This window comes from Podarcis liolepis (assembly GCF_965112155.1).
Source record: "Podarcis liolepis genome assembly, chromosome: 5".
Lineage (NCBI taxonomy): Eukaryota > Metazoa > Chordata > Lepidosauria > Squamata > Lacertidae > Podarcis > Podarcis liolepis.
In genome coordinates, this window is record NC_139556.1 from 35,190,322 (window position 1) to 35,211,502 (window position 21,181).

The window sequence follows — 21,181 nt, forward strand, 5'->3', positions numbered from 1 at the left end:
AATAAGCTGGCCAATTCTAAACTGGCAAGAAGTATGCTCCCAAAACCAAACAGCACACCCTGCAAATATGCACACCCGTTACTCCTCCTCCTGCTCTCTGTCAGCACTAGTGTGGGTTGTGACTTACCAAAGTCACAACACACCCAAATACCTACTGAAAACAGATCTTTCATTAAATGAAAACTTTGATTCTCTTTTTCCAACCTCTGCTTGTGTGCAGCTACTTAAATATTTACAGTAGGCAAGTGTTTAGCTTGTTTCTTAGTGGCAAAGATGGACGCACATGAACATGCTTGGTAAAATCATGCAAAATGATTTTTGCAAGCAAGAATTCTGTGAATTAGGATTGTGTTTAATTGGGCAGAAGATTTTCAAGTACAAAAATTATTTTAAGGTCATGGCTTATAGGTGTTTTTATTCTACATTTCCTTGAGTTTGCTCTTTGGCATTAAAACATTGCCAAATATAAAAATGCTGTTAAAGGCATGAGTATAAAAGGATGCTGCGTTCTATTAAACTGTTGTAGTAATGCTTTTATCATGCCTTCTATAGTTACTAAAATTATTTCCATGACTCACCAGGTATTCTGGGCTGTAGTTCAAGAATAACTGAGTTTGGTCAAATAGTTCAATAAAATTCTAGTGCCTTCAATCAAAGATAAAAGCTTGTTTCTCCATTGACAAAAGAGTATATCTTGATATCCTCACACATGCGTTCACTAAAAAGGTAAAGGTAAAGGACCCCTGGATGGTTAAGTCCAATCAAAGGCGACTATGAGGTTGCAGTGCTCATCTCGCTTCAGGCTGAGCATGACTAAACTGCTTCTGGTGCAATGGAACACCGTGACAGAAACCAGAGTGTACAGAAACACTGTTTAACTTCCCACCACAGCAATACCTATTTATCTACTTGCACTGGTGTGCTTTCAAACTTCTAGGTTGGTGGGAGCTGGGACAGAGCAATGGGAGCTCACCCTGTCTTGGGCGTCTGAATTGCCAGCCTTCCGATTGGCAAGCCCAAGAGGCTCAGTGGTTTAGACCAGTGTTTCCCAACCTTTTTTGGGCAAAGGCACACTTGTTTCATGAAAAAAATCTCGAGGCACACCACCATTACAGCCCCGTGACGTCAGCGCGCAGCGTCACGCCGGGAGGGACGCACGAAAGTGTAAGTTTCAATTTTCCCCCTCCCCCTTACCTTCCTTCTGTGCCAACCGCCAAAAAGCCAAGAATCGCGGGACCGCCGGCGGAGGGGGGGAGGGCAAGCGGAGGCAGCGGCGAGCCCCGTTCCTCCCCATCCGCCCCATTCCGTGCAAGGAGCGCGAACAGGTGTGAGAAGGGGGTCAAACCTGCGGGTCGGCGCCGGGGAACCTCCAAGCTTTGGGGGTGGGGGGGAGGAGGCAGCAAAGCGAGGCAGGAAGGAGAGCGCGGCTTGGCGAACTACTCGGCGGCGAAGGCCAGCAGGTCCGGCGGCCGGTGCCGCAGCACCTCCACCGTGTAGCCCTGCAGCAGCTCAGTCAGACCCGGTGGGATCTCGATGCTAATCTTGTAGCCAAGGCGCGCGGGAGACTCAACGGATGGGCCCGGGAGAGAGAGAGAGAGACACGACGGAGAGAGAGCGGGAGTCCCTGCTCGCCGCCGCCGCTACAACTACTGTGGCGGTTGGTCGTGGTCGCCGCCGCCGCCGCCCACCTCTATCTCTCCCCCTCAGCTTTCTACACGGGCCTGGAGCCGGAGGTGGGGGGTGGCCGCCGCCGCTTTCTCCGCCTCCACGTCCTGCCTCCTCCTCCTCGAGCCCTCCGTCAGCCCTGAGGGAACCGCCGCGCTCGCGCCGCTGCTCTCTGACACGCGAGAAAGAGAAAGGAACGGAGCGGTGGGGTAGTCGGGGGAAGGAGGGGCCGGAACGGAAGCGCGAGGCGAGCTGCGCATGCCCAGCAGGAAGCGGCGGAGAGCGCCACAGAGAGAGAGAGAGAAGCAAGGGAGGGCGGGGAGTGGGCGGGAACACGCTTCATGCGTCACAATAACGGACAAGGGACGCTCGAGGGATAGATTAGGACCTAATTTGACTTTTTTTTTTTAAAAAAAAAAACTTTTTAATTTTTCCCACGGCACACCAGGCAACATCTCGCGGCACACTAGTGTGCCGCGGAACAGTGGTTGGGAAACACTGGTTTAGACCACAGCGCCACCTGCTCCCCTTTGTGTTCATTATATAGCACATCTAAAACTTGTGTAAGTGAGTAAAATTTTGTTTAGGCTTTTGTCGAAATATTTTTTATCGGTGAGCTTTTGCATTGCTCAAGAAACAAACATTAAGCCTAAAAGTATTGCATGTAGTTTTAACACAGCTTTAGGGTTGAAGTCCCATACCTATACCAGAAAGTAAGTACCACTGGGGCTGATTTCTGAATAAGCATGTATAGCGGTACCTCGGGTTACATACGCTTCAGGTTACAGACTCCGCTAACCCAGAAATAATACCTCGGGTTAAGAACTTTGCTTCAGGATGAGAACAGAAATTGTGCTCCGGCAGCACGGCAGCAGGCCCCATTAGCTAAACTGGTGCTTCAGGTTAAGAACAGTTTCAGGTTAAGAACAGACCTCCGGAATGAATTAAGTACTTAACCCGAGGTACCACTGTACATGTGTTAGTACAGCTGGCATATTTTACTTCAAAAAAGTGCTTTATTTTGTATCTATTTGGTGTATTCTACACAATATGGAAAAAAATTGTTTGGCATAATGGTTGGTCCTAATCTGGGGAGAGCAGGATTCGAATCCCCACTCAGCCATGAAGCATAGTGGGTGACCTTGGGCCAGTCGTCATCTCTTAGCCTAACCTACCTCACAGGGTTGTGGTGAGGGTGAAATGGGGAAGAGGAGAACCATGTATACCACTTTGAGACCCTTGGTGGATAAAAGTGGTATATAGTTGTAAGAAATATGAACAAACAAATGAATGAATGTGCTGGCTTTCAAGTCTTTCCTTGTCAACCTTGCTTTTAAAAACCCGTTTATTACCTTGATTGGGAATATGAAGTGTGCTTAAAGGGTTTAATGAAGGGATGGGGGTGGGGAACGTTGTTGGACTACAACTCTCGCCTGGCCCAGCTGACATGGTCAGTAGCTTATGGAAGTTGTAGTCCACTGACTTCTGGAGGGCCACAGATTCACCACCCTTGTTTAATGAATGAACAGTGCACAATTCCACAATCTAAAGTCATATAAGCATGAGTCAATGAGGCATGAAATAGGTTTGTGATTAATTATGATTTAAAATAAATGTGTTTCACTTTGGAAAGATTGAATGACCCGCCTTATATCACTGTATATACCATGATGTTTGTTTGTTTGTTTTTAAATAAAATGGTGCCTAAAGAGCTACAGAACTGGAAAGGATATTTGCTGTTGTGGTTAAGAATGAAGATAGCTTGTGTGTGGTGGGGCAGCAAAAAGGTGAATGAACAAACAGATCATGTATCGATTGAAAGTGGATATGGAGAAAAATATATGAATGTATATTTCAGCATGTGCATGGTTGGGTAAGTTAAGGCTGATGTTAAACGAATGGCTAAAAGGAAGATGTCATAGAAGCATAGAACTTTACACCTCTCCTGTAACTTATTTCCCCCCCAAGGAGATGATTTCCCATTAAAATCATGGAAGACTATATTTTGTTGACTTGCTGTGTACACACACACACACACACACACACACACACACACCCGCCCTGTGCCCACAGGTCTCAGGGCAGTTCACAGAATAAAATCAAAATATAAAACCACAAAATATATAATCGAAATAAAAACATCAACCCAATCTTCTAGTACAGTCATACCTCGAGTTGAATGCGCTTCGGGTTGAGTGTGTTCGAGTTGTGCTCCGCGGCAACCCGGAAGTAACAGAGCGTGTTACTTCCGGGTTTCGCCGCTCGCACATGCGCAGACGCTAAAAATGACGTCACACGCATGTGAGGAAGCGGCGAAACGTGACCCGCATGTTCCATTCGGGATGTGACCGGGGCTCCGGAACGGATCCTGTTCGCATCCCAAGGTACCACTGTATCTCTTTTGAGTCACCTTAGCCTCTCAGTCCCCCTTTCTCTGTACTCATGTGTTGAAATGTTTTATCTCATGATCCTCCTTATCTGCATAAGGCCATTTTTTAGCTCAAGAAAAGGATGTGAAAACAGAATCATAGAGCTGAAAGGGACTTTACTTCAAAAGTCATCTTCTGACTGATGCAAGAAACCTGCTGCTAAAGAATTCCTGGTGGGTAACTATCCAGCCTCTGTTTAAAAAAAACTTAAAAACAAAGGAGAGTCCACCTTTTGAGGCAGTCTGAACATCTTGTGTCATCAGGAAGTCCCTATTTGAAATTCCTTTTCTTGTCATTTGAAACCATTGATTTTGATCCCACCCTCTCCCTCTGGAGAAAAAGAAAATAAATTTGCTCCATCTCCATCATCTATGTGTCACCTCTTATTTGAATAGGGGTATCAAACTGCCTCTTAATTGTCTTACCTAATTCCTTCAACCTTTCCTCATAGGACTTGGTCTTTCTCACTCTCCCATGGGCACATTCCTTAAACTGCAGTACCCAGAATGGGAGAAGTTACTGCCGATGAGGTCTGACCAAAGAGAATAAAGTAGTACCGTTACTGCCTGATATTTGAATTCTTCTGTTCATGAAGCCTAGAATTGCATTAGCCTTTTTAGCTTCTGAATTCCACTGCTGGCAAGAGAACTAAAATCAGATTGGTAAAGGTCTTTTGTATATTGGCCATGGGACCAACAAATCACTCTCCCTGTTATTATTGTAACTAAATTATAACATAAAGAAGTATATATCAGAGTATGCCTCTGTATCAATAATAATTTCTATGATACCTTACAGACTAAACTCCTGTGTCACATTTGCTACTTTTCACAGATGGCTTTTTTTTGTCAGTTTTCACATTACTAAGTAATGCACATGGAGTTGGTATTTTTTCAGAACAGCAGTGGACAGAATTTTAAGCAAAGAAGTAGCAGGTAGGGTGTGTTTTTAACTTTGTACAGTGCTTAAAATTCCTAGGTGCTGTACAAAAATAAATAAAACAAGCCCTGCCTACAGGCTTTATGAACTAGCTTGTCTCTGCTACTCTCAGCTACATCTATGCAGCAATTTAGCTAAGTATGTAGTTCTGGTTTGATGTTAGCAGAATGTTAGATTGTTTTGAAGAGAAGCCACACCAGATCCTCAATTTGTTTTAGATTTCATGGTACTAAGTTCTAAATTATAGTGTTGTGCAGGGCAGAATAAACCCTAATCAAGCTTGAAAAAGCTGTCATCTTTTCATAAGTGCAGAGCCAATGAAAAGCTGCTCACAATAACACCACAAGCTGTTGTTGTTTTTTTTTAAAAAAACAAAACCCAAAGCCAAGGCTTGGTTTCTAGGATAAACATAACCAGTTATCACATCTGTCAAATGATGAATAAATGACTTCACGTTGGTATGTGTAGTGTAAGAAGGCATAATTTTCTGTTCCATCCTGTATTTGTCACATGCAGCACTGCTTCTGTTCCCCTGCATCTTCTGTCAAATACTACATTATTTGTCTCCCTGCTTGCTGCGGCTAAATCACACAATTACCGGTACATTGTCATTAGATTATTCCACCCAATTCATTTCTATGCAATGCAAATGGTGGGGATGTAATCAATTAAATATAGTTTGTGGACCAAACAACAACAGTGAATACCAGTTGTATTTGCTGGAACAATTTATGTTAAAGACATGAGGCAATTAAGCAAACACTGGCAGTTTATTCTCCTGTTGCTGTTTTTTATCAGAATTATCTGATGTCCCTAATAGTGACTTCAACTTGAGGTGTGTTCCTTGCACACATTGAAATAGCTTCAGCTCTGTGGCAGCCTGTTGAAAGTCTAGCATAATAAAATATATAATACGCAGTGTACTGAAAATACGAGATTGCTGAAATTGTTTGTTTGTTTGTTTTGCATTGATGTGTCACCATGCCACATCAATAAAGTCCCCTGGTATTGAGACTCTTTTAAAGTCTTGCCCGAGTTAAAGAAAGCATAGTGACTCAGGGCCAAACTGCACACAACCTGAACAATGTCATGCATGGGTTTCTCCACAAATTGTTAGACTCTGGGAAGCTTGTTCCGGATTTGGATTCTAACAGGGTTCTTTAAGTACTTTTCTCCCTCTGCTCTCCTGATTCAGATTGAAATCCCCGTGTGTGCAATTTCCTTGAAGAAGGTCCTGCTGAAATTAAGGAGATCTTTGTTTCAGTGCAAAATGCAGGTGTGAGAGAGAGCTGGATTCATATTGAGACCACAGGTGTGTGCTGGCTACACACACACACACACACACACACACACACACACACACACACACACACAGAGGACCTGATCAGGAATGATTCCCTGCATGTTGTGGTGGGAAAACCCAAGGGTAGAACTATACAGTTAAGGTCACATGTAGTTTGGCCTTTGGGTGAGCCATTAAATGAGGAGGGGAGGTTGTGTAAATTGTTGCTCTTGAGTAACAGCGTGCTCCAAAGAGGCATAAACCTTATTTTAAAAGGCTAAGAGGTATTTAGTGAGTAATAGCAGTTAGGGTAGAAAGCGCTCCCTATTATTTTGTCCCCATAGTTGTTGAATATTTTGATCAAATTATTACACTTGGAGTTCAATATATAATTTGCAGCCTTTACTGATGAAAATTACCACTTACCAAACACCTATCTTATATCAAGGAATAGTTCTCTCTCCAAAGTACTTTGCAAGAAGCTGTGCCATCAATAACTGGAAATTATGCTACTTACTTTATATTAGCACAGTTTGAATATTTCATCTGCTGTTACTTTTCTTCTCAAATTAATGGTCTTTTTGGAACATTTATTCTGCTGAGTCTGACATTAATATTCTGCACGTTTTTTTTAATAAAGCAAACATATTTTAATAAAGCAAACATATTTTAATAAAGCAAACAGCATTAGCAAAGAAATTGCACCAGCCCTTGTGTTTGCAGACCAAATAATTTCTGAAGGCTTATGCAAAGCTGCAAATAAGGGGAGGCAAAAAACCAAAAAACAAAACTCTGTCTGCCTCCTGCTGGAATTTGTGCAAGGAAGAAACACAGGTCCCACAATATTCTTGGTGTTCTTTTTCCCTTCCTCTTTCACTATCAGAGTCTCTTGCTTCCTACGTTTTTGTGTGTGGCCTTGCCCCCATCCCCTTTGTGCCACTTGGCCAATTCACCAGTTCAAAACTTGGCTCCTCCACCAAGCTTTTCTGCATGCTGCATCAAACCTACAGAAGGGTATATGGTTGCGGGACTGTGCAACTGTGAAAATTCCACGTCTCCTTGATAAATCTTGCTCCCGTGCAATTCTAGGAGTGTGACGACTACTGTTTCAGGCCCACCAGGAAATAGAAAATGAATTGCAACCATCATGTTAAAGCAAATAGTTGTCTTGTAGCCCTTCACCCAATGTGTCATTGCTTGGCAAAAAGATTTCCTAAAGCTGGTAATTTGGCAATTAAAACAAGTGAAGGTCATGCTGTGTCTAAACCCATCAGTTTCTCCAGGAGCTAGTATATTCATTGGTATGTGAATATTTTACTCCTTATTGGATCGAGTACATATTGCCTGGGAACAGAGCAGAGCACCTGTCACATAGTTCTGAATTTTCAAATATAAATCCTTCAACTTAATATACACTGGATATTGAAGCAAATATCTAGGGCCATGCTCATTCTTTAAGCATACTACAGTTAGTAACTGGAATGCTCCAAGTTCACTCATGGCTTCCCTGCACTAGTTCATTTTCGTATACAGAATAATGATAATGATGTTAATAATAATAATAATAAGATGTTTAAAACGTTTGGGTAAACATGATTATTTGTTATAATTATTTGTCTGTATCAAGTGTAGTAACTTAGTGAATCATTTACAGGGCACCCTAGAAAACAGACTTATTTCTTACCCTAGTTCATGTCAAAGTGCGGAATTAAGAAGAACACTGTAATCACTGGAGACAGGGATGCTCAATTTTGCACTGGCTCTTTAATGCTGTCCGATAATGTGTGTCTATGCATGTTTTTGTTTTGTTTTGAATTAAGTCCAGATATAGGGTTTCAGCTGAACTCTTGTTCTTCCTGTTTAGCAGAGGTTTAGGTGCTTTGTGAGCCTTATAGAGGACTCTCTGTTATAGGTCAGTTATGGAAATGCAGGTAAATAATACCACCTGCAAGCAGATAGGTTTGGGGATGCAATAAAACAGTCACATTCTCCTGTTTTTCTGTGCCCCATACACTCTAGATCGAACTGCTGTTACGCTTCACAGGGATTTAAGAGCACAAAAGTCACTCAAGGTAGAAATTCTGTCTTATCTGAGTAGTTCTACTCTGTGAACTAGGAATTGGGTCTGTCTGAAGATTCTGGGTGCTGAAATGGTCCGTATGTGGACTTGTGCAAATGTTGTGGTAACAGACTGTTAGGCTCTGTAAGCTGTTGTTAAATTCTGTAGACTGTAATACAAAAATTCAATTACTTTGGGGAGGGTGAGTTCCACCCTCCCATATCAAGATTAATAGCTTCAACTTTGTCTCAGACTATCTTGTAACAACAGCATTTTGTTTTTCAAAGCTATCAATTTGGCATTCTAATTAGTTACAATCTCTCCACAGGCCAGTCTAGTAGCAGCTTTCTATCACGGCAAAACCGAAAGCTACATTATCTATCTAAGGAAGGATTGTGTTCCTACTTAGATGTTAAACTATGCCACACAAGTATTATCTTATTTAACTTTTGTATTGTTCACTTTAAAAAACAACAGCACCCCAAAGCAGACAGTGGTTGTAGGATACACCTATCCACTTGAGACAATTTTCATCCTGGGTCTCACCTATTACTTATCTGGGGAAGTAAAGATGGTTACTTTAGCTCCCTATATACACTCAGTGCCCAGATGGTAGTGTTGCCACCAAATGCTTCATGTAGCCCTGTCTCCTAGGCAACAGGTTTTTTGAGGCTGCAAGGTGATGGGGTAGAAGGTGAAAATGCTCACCCCCTTAAATGGTTGCCTCTCCATCAAGCACCTCTCTAGGGAGCACTGAAAATTATGTCTGGGAATATCAAATCACATCATTTTAGATCTGAAAGTGATCTTCAAGGTCATCTGGCTCAACCTCCTATATCAACACAGAACCTATAATACAGGATGCAATGACGATATCCCCGGCAGGTGCCCCAGTTGCTGCAAAGGAGAGCCCACCACTTTCCAATGTCCCACCGTTGCACAGCTCTTACCATTAGAAAGTTTTCCCCGTGGCAGCCATTGCTTCAGACTCCGCTAACCCAGAAATAGTACCTCGGCTTAAGAACTTTACCTCAGGATGAGAACAGAAATCGTGCAGTGGCAGCTGGAGGCCCCATTAGCTAAAGTGGCACCTCAGGTTAAGAACAGTTTCAGGTTAAGAACGGACCTCCAGAACGAATTAAGTTGTTAACCCGAGGTACCACTGTATATGAGAGCATTTTGCTCGTCCACTCAGAGTAATACTATTGGTCACACTGCCCAGTATGTCTGTCCTGATTGGCAGAGATGCTCCAAGGCCCTACGAGTCTTTGCAAGCCATGCACCTGAGGTATTTTTAAGCTGGAGATGAATCCAGCATCTTCTTCACACAGAACATTTGTTCTACCACTGCCTTGGAGGGGGAGGTTATTCCCCATTCTCCCTCCCTGCCTCAGAAGGGATGCTGTGCCTTGTTTATTCTGAGCAGCAGCAGGAGGGGCACACAGAAGTGGCTGGAGTCCCAGGGCCACAGAAGCAGAGCCCAGAAACAATTGCTAGGCTACTACATGGCTCAGTATCAAGACCAAGTACAAAAAAATGGTTATTTAGGAAAATAGAACTGGCTGTGTGAATAATAAGCATAACTATAACAGAATAATGGCTTCCCCTTTTCTGGAAGATTACATTCTCTGCCTCTTCCCTGCTTCTCCTGTAGATTATTCTAACCTATTTTTGACTTCTTTTACTAATGCAAGGCAAATGCACAGGCAGGGAAATGTTTGTGACAGCTTCCAGGTTTGAGTCAAGGAATAAGTGACACCAAGCCCCTTGCTGTTGAAAACAGATAGCTTTGGGATAGACCAAAGAGCTGGAGCTGTACTTTCATGGTTCTTCCCCTTACAAAATTCTTCAAATTGCCCCCTATGTATGAAGCACACTGTTGTAAATTAAGTTTTGGGAGAGGCACCCTTTCTGGTCATCAGCATAGCCTGTGATTCTAAGAGTTTAGTTCTACTCCTCCCTAATGTACCTCGGCTGCTTTGATTCACAATGAGGTACAACAAGAGGGCTTTTAGCCCTTTCTGGTGTTTTATACTGTAATGCTGAACTCAGTTACTAGATTTGCTTTGGGGGATAATAATAATATAATAATTTATTATTTCTACCCCACCCATCTGGCTGGGTTTCCCCGGCCACTCTGGAGATGGGTTTCACCAGTGCCAGGATAGATGGCAACATGTTCCACATAATCACAGGAATGATGGTTAAACCAGACTATATGAGAGCTTTCGTTTTCCACAAGCATCATGTTGCCACAGTGAGGGGTGTGTGTGTGGGGGGGTGTGGGTGTGTGTGTGTGTGTGAGAGAGAGAGAGAGAGAGAGAGAGAGACAGAGGGAGTGAGGCAGGCAAAGAGCTCTTTAATGCCTGCCTCCCGAGAGTGAACATCAGGAGAGGTTGAGTCCAAATTCTCTGGCTTGTTTCCTTCTATTCTTTTACATGCAGACTAATCTGTGAGCACTTCCAGACTGTCCATATTTTGGTCTTGTACAACAACCCCACAACCCCCAAAGATCTAGCATTTTGAGATGAGGAAAATGTACCGGAAAGTGTATGATAACTCTTGCTTTGATGCAATGTCATCTAACTGCCCTGCAAACCAATCAGAATGAACCAAGGATTACAAATAGATAAGGAATCCCAGATACAGTTTCCGACCTCTGGGTCTCCCACCAGTCCATGAGCTCGACCTAAGTAGTGAACCATGCCTATAACTTTAACCAAAAGGTTTGTTTGTTTGCTGTACTGTAAAGACACTGGTATGTCAAGAATGTTTTGCTATCTAAAATATATATGCCCTAGCTGCAGTAGACAGAGTTATGATGGCCAGGAAAAGGCGCAAGGCAGAGTCATTATTCAGACAGATTGCAAACAAGGAAGATGCTAGGCTCCAGTGCACAGCTTGGGTAAGCTTGGGAAAAAGTTGTCACCCAAATTCTTATTGCTGCTGTTCTGTAGAGAGTACTTGAAAACTAATGGGGATGGGGAAACCTGTGGCCCTGAGATGTTGCTGGGCGACAGTTCCAATTGTCCCTCATCATATTGGCTGGGAGTCCAGCAACATCTTGAAGGCCACAAGTTGCCCATGCTCATTTAAAATATATGTACATGTACATATATATACGCATGCCACAACACCCAGACACCTATATAATGGAATTTATTGAATTCGTCTATTTTCCATAGGAAGACAAAGGTCAACAAAATAAAATATACCTGAAACTCATTTAAATTTAAAGCATAAAAATGTGCATGGTATATATTACAGAAAGTTTTGCATTATAAATTACCTTAATTAAAATAAAGAGAATAAATAGCACCTCAATAGGTTTATGCCCTCGCAATGTAGAATCTGCTCAGCAGATCATTGAAATAGACTCTAAATATATTTTTCTGAGACTGGAAGCCAAAAAGGGCCATCCTCCAAGCTGCATATTGATTAGTTCTTTGCAACAAAAAGCTTGATCTTTAAAAAGGACTGTAATTAATGTTCTTTAATACAGGAATAAAATTGATATTCAAGATTATAGTGGGACTAATCAGCCAATGTTGCTGCCCTGTTACATAATCAGTCTTAGACTGGTGTGCCCCAATATTGGCATCTCTCTCTCTGAAAATATTGAGAGAGAGAGAGAGAGCGCGCGCGCGCAAGCACTTTTTTCAGCTGGGTCTCACAGTTTGGCACCTCTCTATCTCTTTTCTAGTGTTATTTTTCTAGAAAAAGAGGTGACGGAACTCACTATGAACACCTCCCTCATTCGCTTAGAATGGCTTTGCTTGCATATATTTTCATTCTTTTCTCTTTCTGCATTCATGCTTTCTCAGAAAAGCTATTGCAGCCATTGGAGCAAATGCATTGTTTCCTCACCAGAGCTCAAGGGGGCAAGAACTACTTAAGTTTCTGATACCTGCTTATTCTCTCCCGCTGGTTATTTATATCCCGCAATACTGTATATGAGAACTACCAAAACAGAAGATGTAGCTGCCTTGTCTTCAGACTTTGCTCCCATTCAAGCGAATATAGTTTCCTAGTAAATGTGTAGTTATCTTCCCATTTCTGTAAACCTTCTAATTTGGTTATTCTGTAATTCTGTGATTTGCTGTAGAATATATGATTGCTTAAAGAGTGGGAAGGAGCACGGGTGGAGGAAAGCAGAGGCTGAGATGACATGCAGGTTTAGTCCATCACTAATTTGACAGCCAAAGGCACTGCGATTGCTTCAGGAAAGCTTGCAGCACTCCTGTAATGTTACTGGGATTGTGGCCAACAGGTTTGGAGGTACTTGTATGTCAGAGCCAAAAATGGATTTTTATTTCACAGTGCAGAGCTGGAAGCAAGATTTGTCTTTTCAGCCATAGGCAGCTAATTGCCTTGACTCTGGTTCAGACGTGACTGGATTCGTTTTTGAGGGACCTGCAGCATAATGATGTAAAAAGCTTTTAATTTTCCCACACAGAAAATAGGAGCTGAACACCTAGCTCCAGAGCTTCAGTATTCAGTTAATTAAGTGTCCCAGTGCTAGACTTTACCGTAAGACAGGAAATTAGAGGTGTGTAAGGTTGTGTCTGTATGGAAAATTCTGTTAGCTTGAAGTGCAGAAATTTAATCTGTTATTTGGATTTCTTACTTCTGTGGGGGGAATGATTGCTGTTCCTGTTCTGTGTGTGTCTACATGTGTTCACAAACACATCTGAGAAATTCCATGAATCTATTATCATTGAGGGACGCGGGTGGTGCTGTGGGTTAAACCACAGAGCCTAGGACTTGCCGATCAGAAGGTCGGCTGTTCAAATCTCTGTGACGGGGTGAGCTCCCGTTTTTCGATCCCTGCTCCTGCCAACCTAGCAGTTCAAAAGCATGAAGTTCAAGTAGATAAATAGGTACCGCTCTGGCGGGAAGGTAAACGTCGTTTCCGTGCGCTGCTCAGGTTCGTCAGAAGCACCTTAGTCATGCTGGCCCCATGACCTGGAAGCTGTACGCCAGCTCCCTCGGCCAATAAAGCGAGGTGAGTGCTGCAACCCCAGAGTCGGTCATGACTGGACCTAATGGTCAGGGGTCCCTTTACCTTTACCCTTTATTATCACTGAACTTAGAAAGGTAGAACTTATTATCTAGAATACGTAAATAATAGGTAGGCTACCTAAACTGGGTAGAAGCGAATGTAATCGGCATATATTGGACCAGTATAGACATCATATGTAGCCATGTTTGGTAGCCTAAGACCTTACTAAGAGCCTTAATGTGCAGAGAAACTATATGCTGAGCTAAGAGTTAAACCCTACTAAGGGACTGTGTACTATGGAAATGCCCGTGAAAACTGCTTTTCATCATGCAAGCAGGGAGGTTAGGAAGGTAGGGAAATGATGGTTCATTCTGTATTGAAGCAAGATTTTGCTACGAATAATGCAAACAGTGGGTTGCAAACCCATTCCAAACAGAGGTTTCATATCCAGATTTGCACCCCATCCTTAACTATGCAGCAGCTATTCAAATGTTAACACTTCACTATGGTTAAGGGAGAACAAGCAGTGGACAAAACATTATGTCAGAATGGAGTCGTTGATCAAAAAAGAAAAGACTGTGGTAATTAAATCAATACCAGCTACACTGGTAGTTGGTATCCTGTTTAAAATGCTGACCGATACATTCTATCTAGATTACAAACATTACTCTAGTCTATGGGGTGGAGGTTGATTTATGGAAGCTTCTTGTGTGCTCTGACTTTGAAAATGCCTATTGGCATTACCACTGTGACAGTGAGAGGTGAGGCAGGAGATAAGCTGTTTTTACCATTAGGATGAAACCCAGAGACCCTAGGTGGGACCACTGAGCTGTTAATAGGCCTCTGTGCATGAACCTTATCTGCCAAGTATCCATAATCAGATAGTGAGGGAATAAAACTTCCAAACTCTTACAGCTTGTGCATGTTCTCAAACTGATGAAACCCTCCTTATCCCTATGGATCTGTTACCAGATGCTCTTAAAGGTAAACACATGCCTTCAATTGAAATCTGGGTGTAATTATTTAGTATTGCTTCCTGAACTGATGCCAGAACATTCTGGCTATTAACTAAATGTCATCGAATGAATGGTTGTGAAACATAATCAATGAAGTCTGGAATGTGCGCTGAGTTTTATTTGGTCCAAAGCTTCATTATTCTGCTGAATTCTTGTTGGGTAGCAGGTGTTACGTTCTGTTACCCTTAAGATCGGAAACTAAACTTGTTCAGCACTCTTTAGATGAGAGAGCACTGATGCTTTTATAGATTGGAGTCTGCTTTGTATGGCATAGTGGCCTGGGGAGACCTGGAGCAGCACTCAAGGGTTATGGATTCATTCATCTCAGTGTTTATAGTTGCTGCACTATTAACTTATTTAATCAAATTTGCATTAGCCGTGGCTCACAAATATGCTACTAGGCTTGAGTCCTAAGCTTTCTCTCATTCAGCATAGATGTCTGTTAAGCCCGTATTCTAGATGTTTCATGGCTGGAACTTTACCTGGAAGTCTTCTAGTACAACCCCTAGTACAACACTTTTTTTATCATTACACTTGGTCTTTAAAATAAAACAGCCGAGGAGAGAAATCAGAAAACCTGGTCAAACTTTCCTTGCTGTGTGCCACACATAGAGCCCCAATCCCATGTTCCTCTCATGTGCCAAAGGCAAGGGATTGATTTGGGGAGTCTGCTATACCCACGCTGCTGTTCCAGTCCTTCCACTTCATTGTTGCTTTGCATAAAATTGCTTGAAACCTTGCTGCTTTAACATTCGGGGCACAATCGAGCTTCTTCAGTGTTCATTCACGATAGCTGAGCGAAACCTCTGTTGTAAGTGGCAGCATGATTGCTAGATGCTTCTGTCTGCATAAGGCAGGGGTCAGCAACCTAAGGCCCATGGGCTGGAAACGGCCTGCGGAGGTCGTTTGACCGGCCCATGTTCCACCCCCAAACCCAGTTACCCACTTGCGCACTGCACTAAACTGGCACAGCACAGTGCAGGGACTCACTTCCACAGCACCAGAAATTGTGTCTGCGCACACACAGATGCCAAAAAACACTGGGAGGGGCACACTCAGGCACACACGTGATCCGGCCTAGGCAAGATAAACCTTGCTGACCCCTGGCGTAAGGGAATGGCTTTGCCCAACACAAGATTGGTATACTGGCTGTGCCTGCTTTTAGACAAAACAGGTTTGATCAAGGTGTCGAATGACGTGGTTGTAGTTGTTTACCTTCACTTCCAACTACTATAAAGATCTCTCTACATGGGGCTGCTGCTAGGAAGCTACCTTGCTCAACTTGCTGCTGCTGCAGTTCTGCAGTAACTGTTACAGTAGCAACTGGTGTGACTCCATTTCCAGACTCAACTCAAGGTGCTGGTTGTTAACTTTTAAAGGCGCAAATTGTTTTGGATCCCTAAAGGGCTGTCTCCTCCCATAGGAACCCCCACTTCTGTTAAGGATGCTCTTTTGTGTACCCCATCAGTTTCTGAGGCATCTCTAGTAATGAGGTGCAGGAGATAGCCTTCTCTGTTTGCTCCCAGGCTGTGAAACTCTTCCACAAGAGAGCTCTCTGTCATATGCTAATGATTGTCCACTACCTTTTGAAAACTCATCTGTCCTGGCAGATGTTTTCAAATTTTATTTAATTAGTCTGCATTATATGCCTTTTCTGTCTGCACCTAGTTTTTGTTCTTGTCATTTGCTCTGCATTTGATTGTTTTTGATACTGTGTATTTTATTTCAGACACACTGGACATTTTTGTGTGGAAAGGCAGGGTGGAAATTTGCTATAAAAAAAGATGGTGGGAATAAATGAGATGGCTTTATCTATCTTGATCTGCTTGTGGACTCTCTTGAGACACCTGACTGGCCAGTGTGGAAGACTGATTAAACTAACCTGCACCTCTGTGTAAAGCTAGATTAAATAGACTTTTATGGTGACATCCTGCATGGAAATTCTGGCATTCTCATGTTCAGCAGCACCCTATCTGTGGATGGGGAAGATACCCCATTGTTTAGTGTTTGACATTTTAAGTATCTGTGCAGGATGCTCAAATCCTTTGGGATACAAGATAGATTTTTAAAAATCCCTTGCTGTTTATCACACGTGTATCCCACTCCTCTTCCAAAGACCTCATAGTGGATTTATTTATTAATTTTCTTATATTTATATTTCACCTTTCTTCCGCCATGGAACCCAAAGTGGCATTCATGTGCTTCCCAACTTCAGTAAGATGGTGGTCTCATATCATGCCCGGGTTACATATTGTTCCCAGGTGAATTCCCATCTTGATAGTATGGTGCCTTGTATACTGAGCCGCCATCAGAAGAACTTCCTCATGTTTCTTTGAGTAACACTGTAGTGAAGAAACGCGCTGTTTCTTCCAGGAAGTGGCCTTATTGCTGTTAAGTAAGAAAAGAAAAATGGAGATTGGATCATTTCTGTGAAGGTGTAGCATAAATTGACCTGATAACAGACATGCATTGCACCTCAAGTCCCTTGATTACATCTTACCGTACTACAGTGGTACCTTGGTTTACGAATTTCCATTCTGGAAGTCCGTTCTTAAACCAAAGTGTTCTTAAACCAAGGCATGCTTTCCCATTGCAGCGGAGGACTCAATTTACAAATGGAACACACTCAACAGGAAGCGAAACATGTTCTTATTCCAAGGCAAAGTTCACAAACCAAAACACCTACATTTGGGTTTGCAGCGTTCTTAACCCAAGTTGTTCATAAACTAAGCTGTGCTTAAACCAAGGTACCACTGTACTGCTGTTTTCAAAACAGGACCTGTTGTACCATGTTGCAATAAGTGACCAACAGTTAGATATCAACAGCTATATATGCTGATCACATGCATAGCTTCAATCTTTTCTCTTCTTAAGAACATTTTATAGGAAAGCAGGTGCCACAGCCTCAATCTAGTTTACGGGTATATGAACCCAGGTGGAGAGAGAATTAATGGTTCTGCCTCCCTGTTTCCATCAGGCAAACATATGTACCTAAGCAAGAGGCTCTAGGCTAGTTGGGATAACAGCTGCAAAACTGCATGAAGAGAGAAGAGCCTGTTCAGGCAGTTTCAGATATTCCAACAGAGCAAATAAGTGTAGCAAGGAAGATTACCAGAAATAAGTAGCAATAACTTTGTCGATTAGAATTTGGGTGGTTGAGAATGCATGTTAATCAAATGAAAAAGAGGTAGCAAGCTGGAGGGATCAACTTTTTGCCTTCACATAGGAGATTATTTCAGACCCGTACTATTTTAAATCTGAAACTCCAGTCCAGACGGAATAGGAGTGTCTGTTATTTCTAGATCCACCTTGCACAAGCATCATATTCACTATTGCATTACTACGACAGAGGCTGTAGCAGTGAATATAATATAAATCAAGCTGGATCACAGTTGTGTAGTATGGACAAACTAGACATTTGAAAGTATGTATGGTTTGTTTGAGTAGTTATGAAATTTAGGACTATATCCAACGACTTTTAACATGATAGCCTTCAGTGGCCAATCTTGTACAGATACATACCCTTTTTTGTATTTAACCTTATAGGTCTTCTGCAAAATGGGCTGAAGCAAAATTTGGAGCAAATGCCAAAGGGTTTAGTTCAAAGAAATTGAGATTTTATAAAATCGAGGCAGAGAGTGGTTCCATCAGTAGCCTGAATACAATATTTTAGGATGCCTCCCCTCAGGGTTTTAAAGGTAAAGGGATTCCTGACCATTAGGTCCAGTCGTGACCGACTCTGGGGTTGCGGCGCTCATCTCGCTTTATTGGCCGAGGGAGCCGGCGTACAGCTTCTGGGTCATGTGGCCAGCATGACTAAGCCGCTTCTGGAGAAACCAGAGCAGCACATGGAAACGCCTTTTACCTTCCCGCTGGAGCGGTACCTATTTATCTACTTGCACTTCGATGTGCTTTCAAACTGCTAGGTTGGCAGGAACAGGGACCGAGCAACAGGAGCTCACCCCGTTGCGGGGATTTGAACCACTGACCTTCTGATCAGCAAGTCCTAGGCTCTGTGGTTTAGACCACAGCACCACCCGTGTCCCACCCTCAGGGTTATAGAGCTTCACAAATTTACATCTGAAGGGTACCTTGTCCCATGTATAGTGATATCATGCAAATGAACCCCTATCAGTTGTTTCCACTTGGGAAGTCTCCTACGCAGTGTGGTGAGCCAATTGTCAACAAACCAACCATCACGTATGAAAGTGTATCTACGGTTCCACTCATTCCAACAGCAAACAGTTGGTTGTGCCTTGAGGGACTGGAGACACAGCAATGAGTACCAACCAGCTGTTTGGGGGGCAGGGCCGTTACTCAGTGGTAGAGCACCCTGAAGGGGCCTGATTCAGTCCCCAGCATCTCCAGGAAGGGCTGGGAATGTGCCCTATCAGAGACCCTGAGAACTACTGTCAAATCAGTGAAGACACATTACTCTGCTAGACAGGTCAATGGTCTGGCTCAGTATAAGGTAGCTTCCTATGTCCCCTACCCAGCAATAATAGCGAACTTCTTGAAGGAAATATCTCTATGTTTGCCAACCCATGTATCTGCAGGTATGCTGGTGCTGGTGTTAGTGGCAGTGGTCCATTAATAAAAAAGATTTAGAAAAACCAGCGCTGGAAAGTACAGCAATGCAGTGCAATACAGAACCACCCCCACTAGCATCCATTCTAAGATGTATGAGGCAACATAGCATGGCAGAAGAAAAGTTAACGTACAGGAAACGTGTCAGTTTGGGTAGTTCAGTGAAGCCATTTGATGTGTGGTAGCATGGTAATTACAGCATATTGGAGCAATCTCCTCTATATACAGCATTGTACTTAGGAAATGGAAGAGGGAAATTGTTCTTTCCAAGCAGCTAGTTGGTGTCCTCTGAATAAATTGATTCCTACCTTAATGCAGAGCAACAAGAGGAGGTTCGCTGGCAACTCAAGTAATGAGCCATCCTTTCCTCTTAAGGAGCTCCAGGCTGAGTCAGTGCAGATGTTGCTGCAGTCCCCTCTGTAGCAAGCTGCTCATCCGAGTGGTCTATTCAAGATTGCAAGGCTCTTTCTGAGATTAGGAAAACTGCATTCCCTTACCCGCAGTTGTGGAAGTAGCCCCATCTATTGCATGCCCTTATTTCAGAGAGAAGAACATATCACAGGTATTTGACAATGTACTGTTTCAAGGTAAACATCAGCTACCATATTCCAAGTCACCTTTTCTTTTTCACACTGAACAAGACGTTAGAGGTGCTATAGGTATGGGCTTAACACACTGCAAAGCTCCTGAAAACTAATGGCTTCTATTAATAATTTAATTTAGAAATTTAAAAGCCGTAGTCCTAAATATCCTTATTTGCAAGTAAGCACTTTTCAAAAGGAGCCTCGCTGCTGCATGGAGAAGTTTAAGATAAAAGTGCAGCTGTAAGCTTCATAGAATAGTTAGGCTTTTAAAATTTTATATGAAGATTTAGATTGCAATGGCTGAAGGTCAGGGTTTAGCAATATTGTCCATGCATTTTGCAGTAAGTAGATGGCCATGACCATAAAAAGATTTTAAAATTAATTTATTAACCGCCATTTGTGGGAGTATTCAGTAATTGTGCCATTATGGCTCCCATCAGAATGAAATTCAGATTTCCTAATTAAATAAGTGTGAAACAGATGCAGCAGGTTTTACGTGGAATTGTATGTGAATTCTGTTGTTGTATGGGGTTGCTTGAATAAGCAGTTCAAGACAGAAATGTGCAATTGGTGTGGATTAACCAATATTTCTAAGGAGTCCTGCTTAAGCATTCCCTAAGGTAGTTAGTCTTTCAGCCTGCAAACATTTCCCTCTGTCTCTGCTTCTGCCAGTTTGCTTGTATAAAATGTACCAAAATGTTTTTAGTTGTTTCTGCTGTGATTCCTAAAAGATGTACCGGTATCACTTTGATTCTGGGTGCTGGCGATTCACTCTTATTGCTGTGCTTCTTTCTTAGATAATGTTTTGCATTTTGAATCTTTTTGCAGCCTGTTAGCACACTCACGCCCTTGACTTAAAATGGAAATTAATTCCTATCAGGGCTATTTTTCTAGAAAAGGGGGTGCCAGAACTCACCATGAATGCCTCCCTTGTTCTCTTAGAATGGAAATGGCGCCCACCTGAGAGGTGCTGGAACTAAGTTCCGGCTGAAAAACACCCCCTGCTTATAGTACTTTTTAAAGATTCTGTGACTTGCAAACAATTCCATTCTCTCCCTCCACCCCCTGGCTTTAAATTCAGATGAGCAAAAAATTGTAAGGTATGGGAATTGGCTCGTGAACTGTATCCATACTGAATGACAGATGGCAGCAAGAAGTATATCTCCTGAAAGGTTCTACCAGTTCATTGTCTTCCCTACAGTAGGATGTTGCTAGATTGGTGTCCTGGCATGGGTCATCTGAAATAACCTAGCACTTGCTGTTTTTCTTAATAAATCTTTCCTTCCTGTTTTCCTTTCCTAGGCACACCAAAGGCTTCCTCCTTGGCAGACCATGAGAGTAGTCTATTGCAGTACTGTAGTGCCCTCTGATGGTGAGTACAATAAATAAACTTGTTCAAGACAAGATTCCTACCCCAATGCTCAAAGATTGTGTGTCTGTATTGGTATTTTTTAAAATCAAGGGTGTGCCTCAGTATTCCCCCCCCCCATAGAAATTGTGGTAAATGAGGTTCACTTGTAGGCAGACGCACTTCAAAATTTGATGAAATGGTTTGCTGGTTAAAATAAATACCTTTACCTACTCTAACTTACAACACACTGCTTTGTTGCAAGATTTT

The 21,181-nt window shown here is 42.6% G+C and overlaps 1 protein-coding gene across 2 annotated transcripts in view; it reads left to right on the top strand.

Annotated features, from left to right (window-relative positions):
• The window catches only part of MCU (mitochondrial calcium uniporter), an 86,627-nt gene that overhangs the window by 44,573 nt on the left and 20,873 nt on the right, over positions 1–21,181 (top strand). For both annotated transcript variants that reach the window (XM_083503204.1, XM_083503203.1), the window contains exon 2: positions 20,866–20,935. In XM_083503204.1, the coding sequence (XP_083359330.1) occupies positions 20,866–20,935 (70 nt within the window). The remainder of the gene's footprint in view (positions 1–20,865; positions 20,936–21,181) is intronic.